Raw genomic sequence first — 14,573 nt, 5'->3', positions numbered from 1 at the left:
TAGCTCTTGAAATGTGACATTGCACATATGCAATTCTATGCATCATGCTTGGCGGCAAGTCCCACTGTTGAATTCAATAGGAATAACGTGTGTGGGTTAAGAAATCCCCATTTCTTTGGCTTTTTAAAAAAACCAACAACTACAAAGTCTTTTTATGTAGGATTATCAGTGCAATCTTCACTGAGGGAAAAAAAAGTCCTGTTTAATTAGTCCATCTTGCCATTTGTATGTCTGATGCAAGATTGCATCAAGGTCTGTGTAGAAATCCACTGAGCAGCTGCATTGTCTTCCAGCACGTACACTCTCTAGTGCTGGTGAAATATGTACCTAGGCCCTGATTGGCTGAAGCAAAATCACCTCTTCTGTACAAAACCTACTCTTCTTATAGTATAAAAACTGGTCTTTGACCTGGGTCTAACTGCCCCCATTCAGATGAAGGATTGTGAACTGCAACAGCCACATATGTGTGCCTGGATGAAGCTTGTTGGTGGGGGTCTGTGACTCTTAATCGTGTGTATTAGGGTGAGGCAAGCTAGCTTTGTTATCTTATATTCTGCCCTCGAATTCCCCAAAGGTGTTTTCATTTCGTTAGCCTTCCTTGACTGTCTTTATTGGTAAATGGTTCTAATGTTTAGAATTTCCTTCACTTCAGTGTGGCTTATTGAAGTAAGTTTGGCTCCTCAATTGCACACTACAGTGGTACCTCGGGTTAAGAACTTAATTCAGTCTGGAGGTCCATTCTTAACCTGAAACTGTTCTTAACCTGAGGTACCACTTTAGCTAATGGGGCCTCCCGCTGCTGCCGCCGTGCGATCTCTGTTCTCATCCTGAAGCAAAGTTCTTAACCCAAGGTGCTATTTCTGGGTTAGCAGAGTCTGCAACCTGAAGCGTCTGTAACCTGAAGCGTCTGTAACCCGAGGTACCACTGTACTGAGAAATAACAAAAATTCACATAGGTAAAAGGCCACTTGACCTGAGATTCTGCTTTATTCCATTACCAATTACAAAAAAGAAATAGGAAAAAAACACATAGCGTTCAATTAGAAAACTAAAAAATTTATAAAAGACTACGAACTTCACATTTCCCCAGCCCTTGATCTTTGTCAGGAATAATTAAGAACCCAAACCTCGGTGCATGAATAACCGCAGCAGACTGATACTGCTTTGCTTATGCCTTATGGCGTTTCCACTCTGAAATTTTAAGCTCTGGCGGGGCACGCCGAAACCACTCTGACCAAGATCCATCGTAGATGGCCACATCTGGTGTGCCACACAGGTACGCCGCCAGGGCAATGTGGCAGGCTGTGACCCCCTTGCGGCATGTGGCAATCAGAGGCTTTGAGAGATCCACTTTCTTCTCCTGGAACATGCTCCGGATCTCTTCCGTGCTCTTCTCAAATCCTTCTTCAGTCAAGAAATTGAAAAAAGGCATGTTCAGAGTTTGGGGGATGTGGCCTGGTTCAAGCCCTGGAATAGAAGGAAGAGAGAAAAGAGCCTCCATTTAGATGTGGTGGCAGAATAAACCAATGCAGACATCTTAAAGTTGATGCTTCAAAAAACTATGGAGGCAAAGTATCTCAAGAAAAGGTTAGAGAATATGCTAACAGAAAGGGTTTAAAAAGGCAATTCTGGAAGGAAGGAAGGAAGGGAGGAAGCTACCTGCAATTATGTAAAATAAATTCAGTTTAAAGATCAAATGATGATGATGATGTAAATTAAATTAAATTATGTAAAATGAATTCAGTTTAAAGATCAAATAACAACAACAAACAACAATTTATTATTTATATCCCGCCCATCTGGCTGGGTATAAACTACTTCTGATACAAAACAGTTATAATCTGGGACACATCTACAAAACTTGCATTAAGTGATGAATCAAGGTATTTAGCCAGACATATTCACAAACAACACTGACTCAGTAAAATTGAACTGGGAGATCAAGAAAGGATCTTAAATTATTTTGTTTGGTCTAAGTGAATCAGCCTGATCTGCACTTCCTAGACTAATATGCAAATTGGAACGTTGTTATCCTTTGGTTTTTGCACTTCTCTGAATTTTGCAATGTAATTCTCAAGCAACATTGCAAAATTGTACTTTTCTTTAATCAGTACTTGAATCAACATAAGCTACTTTGGGTTGCTTTAGGTTGCACTGGGCAAAATAAATGGACTAAAAAATTCAATAAATAGTAATAATAGTAATGATAATATCATGGACAGGACAAATTGATAAGACATTTTGAGTATGAGAAAAGTGTTTTTCTCATATCTATATTTAGAATGGAAACCACAGGTATGCAAATTTTGATAGTATGGAAATAATTTAAAAGAAAGGATATTCAGAGTTCAGAGTTTGGGTTTGCAACACTCCAGCTGTACTGGAAGTGCTCACTGTCTCACACATTCCAGAAATGTCATGGCTGGTTTTGATTACCTGATGGTAAGGAACGGGCACTCTGCACATGATCAAATGCAATGTCTTAATTGTTGTGTGAAATATCCAGTAACATAAATGTTTGTAGGCTAAGCTTCACTAAACTCTGGCTGGGATGACTGCCCAATTGCCACAGATTTAGGATGAATTCATATGAAAAATCTGAAGAAACCACTAGGGCGGTCTGCTGATTTTGTGTATTTTTATATGTATGATGGATAATTTATTTGAAATATTCTAGGCAACCTAATTACCAACTAGCTCACAGGCCATTTACAGGTGCTTCCACTGAGGTGATAAACCACAATCTTGCTGTTTGGGTAGAATTATACTTCTCAAATTTGCCTTAAATAACATGCATATACTGAGCACATGTGAGGATGGTGGTTGATAGAGAAAGCAAATTCCCTTGATTGACTCATATTGAAAAAGGAGGGATTCCTCTGTAGCATATTTAAAGTCTCTGCAGGTAGAGGACACATTTGGAAACGATGTATCATGTCCCACCAAATGAAGAAAACCCCATCAGCCAAGAATGTCAACCACCATTGATCAAGCTTATTGGCTTTGCTGCCTGTCTGGGCCTACCAGAGCCATGAGACAAGTCACACAAACTGCACAGCTTGGGGTGAACTGTGTTTGGCAGGTCAGCTCAGGACATTTAACCAAGTAATCAAAACATTCACCCAATCCAGGCTTCCTTGCCACAGCTGTTCATCTGTGTCAGGGTTTCTGGGAGAGAGGAGGAGATGACAGAGGAGACGGAGAGCGAGTGGGAGGAGGGGCAGAAGGATGAGGAAGAAGATGACGGAATTCTGAGGGAATCCACGAGTCTGAGCAGCGAGTCAGAGGATTCTCAAAAGGGGGTTACCTTAATCAAGCAAAGGGGAGGAGAAGGGAGAAGCGGAGAGGAGCCCAGTGGAAGACAGAGGAAGCAAGAGACGTCTCAGCCGGAACGGAGTAAAGGGGGTGGAGTCGTCAGCCTCTCGGAGGGAGCAGGATTAGGAGAGAACAGAGAGAGGGGGTTGGAGCAGGGTGTTCAGCCGGAAAGGGTGGAGAGCAGAGCAGGGGGTGGTGTAGCGGTCGAAAGAAAGGTCAGCAGCAACGTACGCGCGCCAAGTTCAAACGTAGAGGCGCGCGGAAGTGGAGAGAGCTCAGGGGAGGAGCCCGGCCCTAAAGCCAGAAAGAGGGGGGAAGAGGCGGCAGAGGATTCAGCCTCAGGCGAGTCACGGAGAGAGGGAACCCAGGGGGGCAGGAAGACCCTGCGGAAAAGAAAGGAGAGGAAGAGGTGGTCTAGAGCCAGGCTATTAAGTTGGTGCGGAAGAGGGGAGGAGTCAGAGGGGACTTCAGCGGTCTAACGTGGCAGACGTACGGCCACAATGCTGAACTGTATGAGAAGCAGAAATCTTCAATAAACTTTTCCTGTAAATAAGCTGCAACGGAGTGAGGTCTCTTGTGAGCTGGGACCAGACCTGGGTGGCCGTGACAGTAAGTCCCCTCTCTCAAAGCAAAAAATTTTTTTTTGCGAAGCTCACGAACGGGAGCAGCCATGAGCGCTGAGGAGCAGCTGGTTGCATTGCGGAATCAGGTTACCGCTCTCACATCGGCAGTCATTGCTTCGCAGAAGAAGAATGACGACTTGGAGAAGACGTGCCAGGATTTGCAGGCAAGGTGGGAGCGCGCGGACAAGGCGGGGGCCCCAGGATCCAGAGCGGAGGGCATTGCGCTTGGACGGAGGGGGGGTGCCCTAGTTCCGCATTTTAATGGCAACTTGCAAGACTATCCCAATTTCAGAGCGGACGTTGTATATGCACTGCACTTACTCCGTCACGATTTTAAAGATGAGGAGGAGAGAGTGGGGTTCATTGTTTCGCACCTGCATGGGGAGGCCAGGGCTTGGCTACGCAATTTGTGGCGCGAAGATGGACCGGCCCGTCGCGATTCAACTGCGTTCATCAAAGCGATGGATTCTTGTTTTCAATCCTCTGTGGATGTGGACATTGCGCGCCGTCAAATGCACGGGCTGAGGCAGGGGAAAGCGACTGTGCGCCAATACCACTCTAAATTTTTTGCATTGCTCACCGCCTTAGATTGGCCAAAGGACAGTAAACCGGTCAGAGATCTTTTTTGGGAGGGATTGAGCCCCCCCATCAAGGATGAGATCGCTAGGGGGGACAGACCCCAGACCCTAGAAGACGTGGTGCAACGGGCTTTAGCTCTTGGAATTCGACATGAGGGGCGTCCGTGGCATGAGGAGGACGGGCCCCAAGCGCGTGCGCAAGCAAGGACTCTCCCTTTTGTGCACAGGGACTTCAGCCGTGCGCACCCCTCGCCAATGGGGAAGGACAGAGAGGAGCCAATGGAGATTGGTGGTGCTAGGGCTCAGAAGCCATCCCAGAGCCCTGTCCCTGGTGCAGCCAAAGCGAAGCCTCCTAGAGGAACCAGGAAGTGTTACATCTGTGACAGTGCGCACCATATGGCGAAAGAGTGCCCCCAGAGGCTCCAGAAGCACACTGCAGCGCTGGCAACTGTAACAGCAGAGGTGCAACCAGGGGAGCAGCTTCAGGGAAACGACAGTGCCTGGCTGGAAGCAGAGCTACTGGGGCTCAGCCAGGCGGATCTGTAGACAAGCCCCCAGCATCACTGCAGAGCGTGGACCCTTTGCCTCCCAAACCGGCAGTTCTGCTCACAGCAACACTCCAGTTGCCTGATGGGAGACTCCTCGAGGTTCCAATAACGATCGATTCGGGAAGCAACGCCGACTTCATGGGACTGCAGTTCGTTAAGCAGCACAACATGGCGCTCCTGCCTGCAACGACGCCTCTGAACGTGGTCACGGTGGACGGCAGGAAGTTGCTGGGGGGGCAAGTGGTGCAGCAAACCCCTCCCATGATGATGCAGATTGGCAACCATCGAGAGCTTATTAGTTTCAATGTCACCCACTTATCGGACACACCCATCGTGTTAGGCATGAGTTGGCTGGAGAGGCACAGTCCCGCGGTTGCGTGGTACCAGAGGCAGATCAACTTTTGTTCATCGTATTGTGCTCAGCATTGCTTTCAGACCGATCAGGGAGGAGAAGCTGAGCAGCCATTGCATCTGGGTATGGTGCAAACAGTGCCTCACAAGTACCAGGAATTCTTGGAGGTTTTCTGTGAGAAGGAAGCTGACAAGTTGCCGCCTCATAGACCTTACGACTGCGCGATTGATTTAGTGCCAGGGGCGCAATTGCCTGCTGCCAAGCTGTACTCCATGTCGGAGGACGAAATGCAAGAGCTTCGGGAGTTCATAGACCATAACCTCAAGCGCGGTTTCATCCAGGAATCTAAAGCAGCGGGAGGCAGCCCTGTTTTCTTTGTGAAGAAGAAGGACACGCCCCAAAAAAGGCTTATAGTGGATTACAGGTTCATCAACAGCTTGACTAAGCCCAAAGCTTTCCCCATGCCCAAGATTGACGACCTTTTAGCGACCGTCAGGAGGGGCAAGATTTTCACCAAGCTGGACCTACGTGGAGCTTACAATCTCATCCGCATCCGGAAAGGAGATGAGTGGAAGACCGCCATGTTCACCCCTCTGGGCACATACGAATACAGAGTCATGCCTTTCGGCCTCCAAAATGGCAGCCACGTTTTTCAAGCATTTATGCACCACGTGCTAGCAGGTCTCCTCTACAAAAAGTGTGTCTGCTTTCTCGACGATATCCTGATTTTCTCGGAATCGCCGGAGGATCACGATAAGGACGTGAGGGAGGTCCTGCAGAGGCTGAAGGAACACAGGCTGTACGCCAAGTTGGAAAAGTGCCAGTTTGATGTCAGAGAGGTTGATTTCCTTGGCTACAAGTTGTCCGACGAGGGACTGGCCATGGACAGGGCTAAGGTTCAAGCGCTGTTGGACTGGAAAAGCCCTCGAAATCGGAAAGAGGTCCAGAGGTTCATCGGCTTTGCCAATTTTTACCGCAAGTTTATTAAAGGTTTTGCGAACGCGACGGCGGCGATCACTGACACCCTCAGTTCCAAGAAGAAGAAGTTCGTCTGGACCGAACAAGCGGAGCGGTCCTTCCGGACGCTTAAGGGTCTTTTCGCCTCCGAAGAGCAGCTGCTCCACGTGAATCCCGGCAGACCCATGCGGGTAGAGACCGATGCGTCAGATAGAGCGGTTGGGGCCGTTCTTTTGCAAGAGGATTCACAAGGCAACTGGCGACCGGGTGCGTTCTACTCCCGGAAGCTCAGCAAGACGGAGCGCAATTATACCATATGGGACAGGGAGTTGTTGGCCATTCATGCAGCTTTCAAAGCGTGGCGACACTTCTTAATAGGAGCCAAGCACACGGTGCAGGTCCGCACGGATCACAAGAACTTAGAGTATTGGCGGACGGCTAAGTTGCAGACCCAGCGACACATGCGCTGGGCGGAGTTCTTTGCGGACTTCGACTTCAAAATAGAATACATCCCAGGAGACTCCAATGTTATTGCAGACGCGCTGTCCCGAAAGCCGCAATACTTGGAGGAAGCAGCTCCAATCGCAGCAAAGCACATTTTCGCACCGCAGGCGTGGACGTGCGCTACCATCGCAGTCGACCTGGACGCGGTGCGACGCGCGTTGCAAAGGGATCAGTTTGCACAGTCTAAGATGGAGGAGCTACGCGGAGGGTCGCGACACAACGATGAGTTTCAATTACAAGATGGACTTTTGACTCGTAAGGGTGCCCTTTACGTGCCCACCGACGATCTTCGAGCCAAGGTTCTGCAACAGTTGCATGACGCCCCTAGTGCAGGCCATTTCGGCAAAGAAAAGACGATGGAGTTGGTGGCTAGAGACTTTTGGTGGCCCCAGATGAGAGGAGAGGTGGCGGACTACGTCGCCAGGTGTGATATCTGCCAGAGGTCCAAACCAGTGCACCAGAAGCAGGCGGGATTGCTAGAACCGCTGGAGACACCGCAGCAACCATGGGAGAGGGTAGCGTTGGACTTTGTTACAGACCTGCCCAGCTCCAGAGGTAAGACGGCGGTGTTAGTGGTGGTGGACTTGTTCACCAAGATGGCGCACTTCATCCCTTGTGCCAAGGTGGCGACGGCAGAACAGACCGCAAAGCTCTTCATCGATCACGTCTTCAGAGTGCATGGACTTCCGCAGTCCGTCTTGTCCGACAGGGGGCGCCAGTTTGTTTCCACTTTCTGGCGAAAGCTTCTGGGCATCTTGCACGTCAAAATCAACCTGACATCGGCGAGGCATCCACAAACCAACGGTCAAGCGGAGAGGGTCAACGCGATCATGCAGCAGTACCTGCGGTGCTACGCCAACCAGCGACCTGCGGCGTGGGTGGACTATCTGCCGATGGCTGAATTCGCCTACAACAACACGAAACACGCATCCACCGGGGTGACGCCTTTCTTCGCGAACAATGGCCGTCATCCCAGAACCTTCCCGAGATTTGCGGCACCAGGAGGGGGGGGGCCTCAAGATGCCGACCAGTTTGCAGCGGAGTTGCAAGAGGTGCACGAGGAGCTGCGGAGACATTTGGAGCTGGCAAAACAGGCGTATAAGGTGCAGGCCGATAAGCACAGGAGGGCGGGAGAGGACATCCAGGTTGGGGACTGGGTGTGGTTAGCAGCCCACGCGATGCCGGCCAGGTCATTGGCCAAGAAGAAGTTAGGACACAGGCAGCTAGGGCCATATCAAGTTGAGGCTAAGATCAATCCGGTGGCTTTTCGTCTAGCCCTTCCGGAAGGTTCCAGGGTGCACCCGGTCTTTCATAGGTCGGTGCTCACTCCCTACAAAACCCCACACAGGTTTCAAGAGTCAGGAGCACCCCCAGAGCCACGTAGGAGGGCGCCTGAGAGGGGGGAATCGCCAAGACCAGAACCTCTTAACGAGGTCACAGAGATACTGGACTCGAGATGGGGGGAGGAGGGAGTTGAATATTTTCTCGCCAGGGAGGGCACACCAGCCGCTGCTAATAGTTGGGTGCCAGGCTACGAGTTAGACGAACCCCTTTTGAAAGAAGAGTTCCATGCACTTTTCCCACATAGACCCATGCCAGCTGAGTACTTTGATGACTGGCTTTTCACACCCACATTGTCAGATAGCACGTTCAGGGGTTTCTCTTCCCCCGAGGAAAGAACACCAGAATCAAGCCCGCCCAGGGGATCGTGCTCGGGGGTGGACACGGAAACCCCTTATTGGTGGGAGGAGCAGCCAGAGGAGGAATGGCGTAAGAGGTGGCTGATAGGTCCTTGGCGGGCAGCACCGGAGGAAGTAGCGATGGAAGCAGAGACTGAGAAGCATTTGGGGGAAGAACCCGACTTCGAATACACTTACACAGAACTGCCAGCAGAGAACATTGACGTAGACGACCTGTATCCTGAGCCTACCCCCGAAGAGCCGCAGTTTCCACAACCGGTCCCCGGCGAGCGGGAGGGGGGAAGGGGGGGCTTCGAGGGGGGGATGGATGTCAGGGTTTCTGGGAGAGAGGAGGAGATGACAGAGGAGACGGAGAGCGAGTGGGAGGAGGGGCAGAAGGATGAGGAAGAAGATGACGGAATTCTGAGGGAATCCACGAGTCTGAGCAGCGAGTCAGAGGATTCTCAAAAGGGGGTTACCTTAATCAAGCAAAGGGGAGGAGAAGGGAGAAGCGGAGAGGAGCCCAGTGGAAGACAGAGGAAGCAAGAGACGTCTCAGCCGGAACGGAGTAAAGGGGGTGGAGTCGTCAGCCTCTCGGAGGGAGCAGGATTAGGAGAGAACAGAGAGAGGGGGTTGGAGCAGGGTGTTCAGCCGGAAAGGGTGGAGAGCAGAGCAGGGGGTGGTGTAGCGGTCGAAAGAAAGGTCAGCAGCAACGTACGCGCGCCAAGTTCAAACGTAGAGGCGCGCGGAAGTGGAGAGAGCTCAGGGGAGGAGCCCGGCCCTAAAGCCAGAAAGAGGGGGGAAGAGGCGGCAGAGGATTCAGCCTCAGGCGAGTCACGGAGAGAGGGAACCCAGGGGGGCAGGAAGACCCTGCGGAAAAGAAAGGAGAGGAAGAGGTGGTCTAGAGCCAGGCTATTAAGTTGGTGCGGAAGAGGGGAGGAGTCAGAGGGGACTTCAGCGGTCTAACGTGGCAGACGTACGGCCACAATGCTGAACTGTATGAGAAGCAGAAATCTTCAATAAACTTTTCCTGTAAATAAGCTGCAACGGAGTGAGGTCTCTTGTGAGCTGGGACCAGACCTGGGTGGCCGTGACAATCTGAATCTCCTCTACCCCCCTTTTGAGAAAGTTTAAATCTCATGGGTCAGGGCTTTGTGCTGTCAGTGTTGGTCAAGTGTCTTGCAATGGGACAGCATTTTAGCATCTGCTTACACTCAGGTAGACCATAATGTGAAGTTGCAATAAACTATGGCGCTGTGGGTTAAACCAGAGAGCCTAGGAATTGCCGATCAGAAGGTTGGCAGTTCGAATCCCCGCGACGGGGTGAGCTCCTGTTGTTCGGTCCTTGCTCCTGCCAACCTAGGAGTTATAAAAGCACCTCAAAATACAAGTAGATAAATAGGTACCGCTCCAGCGGGAAGGTAAATGGTGTTTCCGTGTGCTGCTCTGGTTCACCAGAAGCGGCTTAGTCATGCTGGCCACATGACCCAGAAGCTGTACGCCGGCTCCCTCGGCCAATAAAGCGAGATGAGCGCCGCAACCCCAGAGTCAGCCACGACTGGACCTAATGGTCAGGGGTCCCTTTACCTTTACCTATGGCATGCTTGGCTCCCCTCCACCCAGTAAAACACACACACAAAGTGGAGTAGTTTAGTAATTAGCCCCACTTTTGACTCTGATTGTAATGGTCTTGTGGGGATCCTACTCTTTAGATCAGGCTTCCTCAACCTCGGCTCTCCAGATGTTTTTGGCCTACAACTCCCATGATCCCTAGCTAGCAGGACCAGTGGTCAGGGATGATGGGAATTGTATTCTCAAAACATCTGGAGGGCTGAGGTTGAGGAAGCTTGCTTTAGTTTGTAATGTGGTAGGCCAGATCTACTGTATTTGGGGCCTTCCTGCCGAGCTGGTCCCTGGATTTCTGCCCTCCCCCCCACCTGCCCCTGATAGCACCACTGCATTTCTGTCCATGTGCACACACATAGCACACACACACATAGCTCGTGCACACACACTGTACGCAAAGAGGAGCGAATGGAATGCTGAACCTGCAGCAATTCTTTTGGAAACGTGCCACAGTTGGTCTCTCTCCACAATTCCAGATGGACATTTTTCGTCTCATTTGATTCTTGATTTGTCTCTTCTGTGCTCCGCAGGAATTGGCTCTGGAGCTCATGGCTTCCCCTGGACATTATCTCAACATTAAAGAACTTAAAAAAAAAATAGAACTGACTTTTTAATACCCCGCCATCCTTCCCTTTGGACTACTGTTTTTGATATCATAGCACACCCAATAGCTTCCCACTACTCCATCTGCCCAAGCTTTGAAGAAAACCAGAAAAGCTACAGAATATAATAGTAAACAGATCCTCAATGTTTACTTTCTCAGTAATATCACATAAAAGTTAGGTCCCTGGGGCTCTCCATTGGCCATGCCCCCTGCCCAGACCATAACCCTGGCTAGCTCTGCTCCATGCCCTTCTCAAGTGCTTTTGCTTGACTGAAAGGTGTCAGGTGGCCAAAATGTAGCTTACTGTACAAACGGAAGAGTTACATCCATCGCCCTGCGCACCTTGTCTCTGGCCCACCACCAACATGTGGCCCCTGGAAGGTTGGTCCCATTTGACCTGGTGTAAGTGAAAAGTATGCAGAAAGAATCTGGGGCTCCTATCTTTACTAAATGTCCTTCATACAAGTTGCAAGAAACCTGTGTGGGATAAGAACTTCCTACAGTGAAGGACCGGGACTCAGAAAGCTAAAAAAAATGTGCACTTGTCTCCCACAGAAGCTACTCCTATCCAAAATGTTGCTTTTTTCAGGTCATGCAGCTGCAGTTAGTATATAAAAGGGCTTTAGCAAGCAGATAGTGAGCTGCCAGAGTAAAACTTGCAAACTACCCTTAATCTTTTCCAAGAAAGATAATAGCTGTGTGAACATAGCCATGTGACGTTTTATAGGTATTTATGTATGCACGGCTCTCTGAAGCATGCTCTCTGAAGCATGAACCTCCAACCCCACATGCAACTTGTCACACATCCATGCCTATGTGTTGTTTACCACATGTTGCTGGCATCCGTCTGTCTGGAAAGAAAATGGAGCGTGCCTCTGGGGGTGAAGTCAAACTGCTGCAATTGCAGCACCAAAGTGACCTCCCTGGGACACAAGCCTGGACAGTGTATATGGAGGTCCTGGGCTGCCTTCATTGATGTGGTCCAAAAGGAAGCAGAACAATACATTTGACACCAACTTGGCTGCAGGAGTTGCCGGAAGGGGGTGTACAAGGCCCCATCCAACCATCTAAGGGACTCCACTCTGGATTTGTGTAGGGTTTGCTCCTTAGCCTTTTCTTCTCCTGCAGATGTCCCACAAGGCAGCAGAGGTCTAGGATGAGAGTTTTCCTTCTCCTTGAGAAGCTACCTTCCCCAGGTTGATGAGCCCTATCTGCCCCTCACTTCCCTCTACAGAACATGCAAAAACCAACTTCTTGACCATTGCACCCACTACTGGTCTCGTCCGTTCAATCTGCTGGAGCCTGTCTTCGCATGCAGGGGAAGTCCCGAACTCACCGAGGGATTGGGATCCATTGGCTTCTCTCACTTGGTTTAGCCGGCCAGTGGAAGCCATTTCTCAGGGTGTGGCTGCTGTCGCATGCTGACAGCTTCTAGGAGCCACAGGTGATTGCTGACTTCAGGGTGGCGACCAAAGCTTTGACAAACTGCCCCATAAGGAGCACAAAACACATGTGCCTACAGCTAAATCGCCACATGCGTATTCATCTGTATTCAAAGCCAACCACAATGCTGAAGATTATTTGAGAAAAACCATCTAGCATGAAACTAATATAAGCCTTGTGAACTAAGTATATTGTGTGTAATCACAGGCTGGGCAGAAGGACTTAGTTATCACTCAACAAAACAAACCAAGGCTAGGGTCACCACCTGAAATTCCTGGACAGCCACCAAGGCCCCAGAATCTAGGAGGGCCCACCAGTGCTGATCCTCTTACTCAGTTAGCCCCCCCCCCCAAGGCATTCCCACATCTTGGTTTTACTTAAGGATGGGCTGCTGTGTGCTGCATGCCCACACTTTTAAATGAAAATGTCCTGGGGCATTGTAGACAATTCAAAATGGTAGGCGGATCTGAGCAGTGCCAGTACAAATGCAAGATATTACACAGTGCATAAATAAAAGGGAGGAAAAATTGAAAGAAACTGGCCGTCACTGAGTAGATTAGAGGAATGAATGCAAATTCTCTTATCTATACAGTATCACCAACCTACAATTTAAATACTCTCTTATCTTTTTTGTTGGTGCTTTTGATATATATATTTTCTTACATGGAAGTGTTTCCTCCGTAGGAAAACGTGTTAAGAGCGGAGAGAGCAGTCCTATAATTTTTCTGCTGGGGATACAATGCTGGAGTGGCTGGGCATGGCGACCCTGGTTAACTTGGTCTTTATCTCAGGATTCTGTACCATGAAGCTGCCATTCGTCTCTGACATATGCACAGATGCACACAACTTTCTGCCACTCCCACCCTTTTGGCTTTTGCCCTTTGTCCAGGCTGATCAAGAGTAACAGCTCAGCAGTCTCCCATGCATTGCCAGGGAGGGGGAAGAGTATACAAGAATGTGAGGCAGTCATTTCAGACTATTTGTTTGAACAGGCTGATTTTTGGACAATTAAGAGGCAAATACTAGTCAAGCTGGTTCTCTGAACTATATAAGGAAGAGCCGCATTTCTTGAAAGAGCTGCAGAATCATCAAGTTACCGGAGAACCTGTTTTAACTTAACATGCTTCTTATTACGTTCATGCCTCACTTTCCTCCAAGGAGATTGTGGTGCTCCCCCTCCCCATTCTATACTCACAAAATTCTTGGAAACTGTCGGTGGCAAACATAAATGTCAAGAGTACAGCTGTTACCAATAGAGATTGTTGGAAATAGACCCAGAGCACAAAAGATAAGTTCATCTGCTGCTTTTCTGGCTATCCATAGTCAATATAACTAACTGCTTTTGACATATATAGGGGGAGGAGAGGGAATCAGAACTAAAGATCTGTCAATGGGCTATTTTCCGGTCATTCCACTCTTCTAATAGATGGTTGGTGGGGAATCCTAAGTCTAATTGTGTCCAGACTTTGAAGGATATAAGGTTCTGCCAATATGGACTCCCTATTAGACACCCACCTCGGCCCTGTGCAGGTTTACTCATAAATATCCCACTTTGATTTTGCTTTTATGCATGCATGCACGCACAGGATTGTAGCCCAAGGGGGCTAACGGAATGGATCTACATTAGTGGGAAATGAGTGTGGAGAGAGGGTCACATCAGAATGAATGCCAGAAAACACTCCTTTGCAGCTGAAGGTGGTTCCAGATACTGTTCCTACCTTGTGTCCCTGGCTCAGGTTCTGTTCCCCGATATCTCCCTTCAGATCTGGAATCCACCACTTGGAACCGCTTGGATTCCAGGTTCTCCAGCATATCCTCATAGGTCTTCAGGAGCGATCTGTTCAGGCTGGCTTTAAAAATGGCCGGCTCTGGTCTGGTGCTCTCTGATGTCACGGGGTGCCCTTCTTTCACCCAGTTCTTGAACCCCCCATTCAGCACGGAGACAGTTCGGTGCCCAAAGACACGGAACATCCACCAGGCCCGGGGTGCGTAGAAAGTGCCCAGGTTGTCTCCATCGTACACCACAACATGGGTCTGGTTGCTGATGCCCAGGCGGCCGACGTAGTCCGCAAAGTGCTTCTCGCTGGGAAGCATGACCTCGTAAGGGGATGACTTGTCTTTGCATTCCTCGATGTCGAAAAAGGAGGCTCCGGGGATGTGCCGCTCCCTGAATTCTTTCTGGGCATCTCTCTTGCCACCGGGTTCATACCAGGAGGCGTCCAGCACCCGCAGCTCCGGCCCAATCTTATTGGCCCGCACAGCTTCTGCTAGCCATTTGGTGGAGACCAGAGCTCTATACAGCACTTGTTGCACCATGTCAGCTAAGGTGCTTTTGGATGGATGA

At 49.6% G+C, this 14,573-nt stretch overlaps 2 protein-coding genes across 2 annotated transcripts in view; both read right to left on the bottom strand.

The window, feature by feature from the left end:
* SSTR3 (somatostatin receptor 3) overlaps positions 1–14,573 on the bottom strand; it is a gene marked incomplete at its 5' end in the record, with an annotated part of 238,607 nt that overhangs the window by 61,370 nt on the left and 162,664 nt on the right. The window lies entirely within an intron of this gene.
* TST (thiosulfate sulfurtransferase) lies at positions 969–14,573 on the bottom strand. The gene is made up of 2 exons (XM_081928428.1): positions 13,948–14,573; positions 969–1,467 (listed from the first exon to the last, which is right to left on the bottom strand). Exons 1-2 carry the CDS (start codon positions 14,543–14,545, stop codon positions 1,169–1,171), a joined length of 897 nt encoding a protein of 298 aa, XP_081784554.1. The 5' UTR covers positions 14,546–14,573; the 3' UTR covers positions 969–1,168.

The sequence above is a fragment of the Podarcis melisellensis genome, assembly GCF_964234715.1.
Source record: "Podarcis melisellensis genome assembly, chromosome: 10".
Classification (NCBI taxonomy): domain Eukaryota; kingdom Metazoa; phylum Chordata; class Lepidosauria; order Squamata; family Lacertidae; genus Podarcis; species Podarcis melisellensis.
Note: the sequence above shows the minus strand (reverse complement) of the source record. Positions and strands in the feature narration are given on the sequence as shown.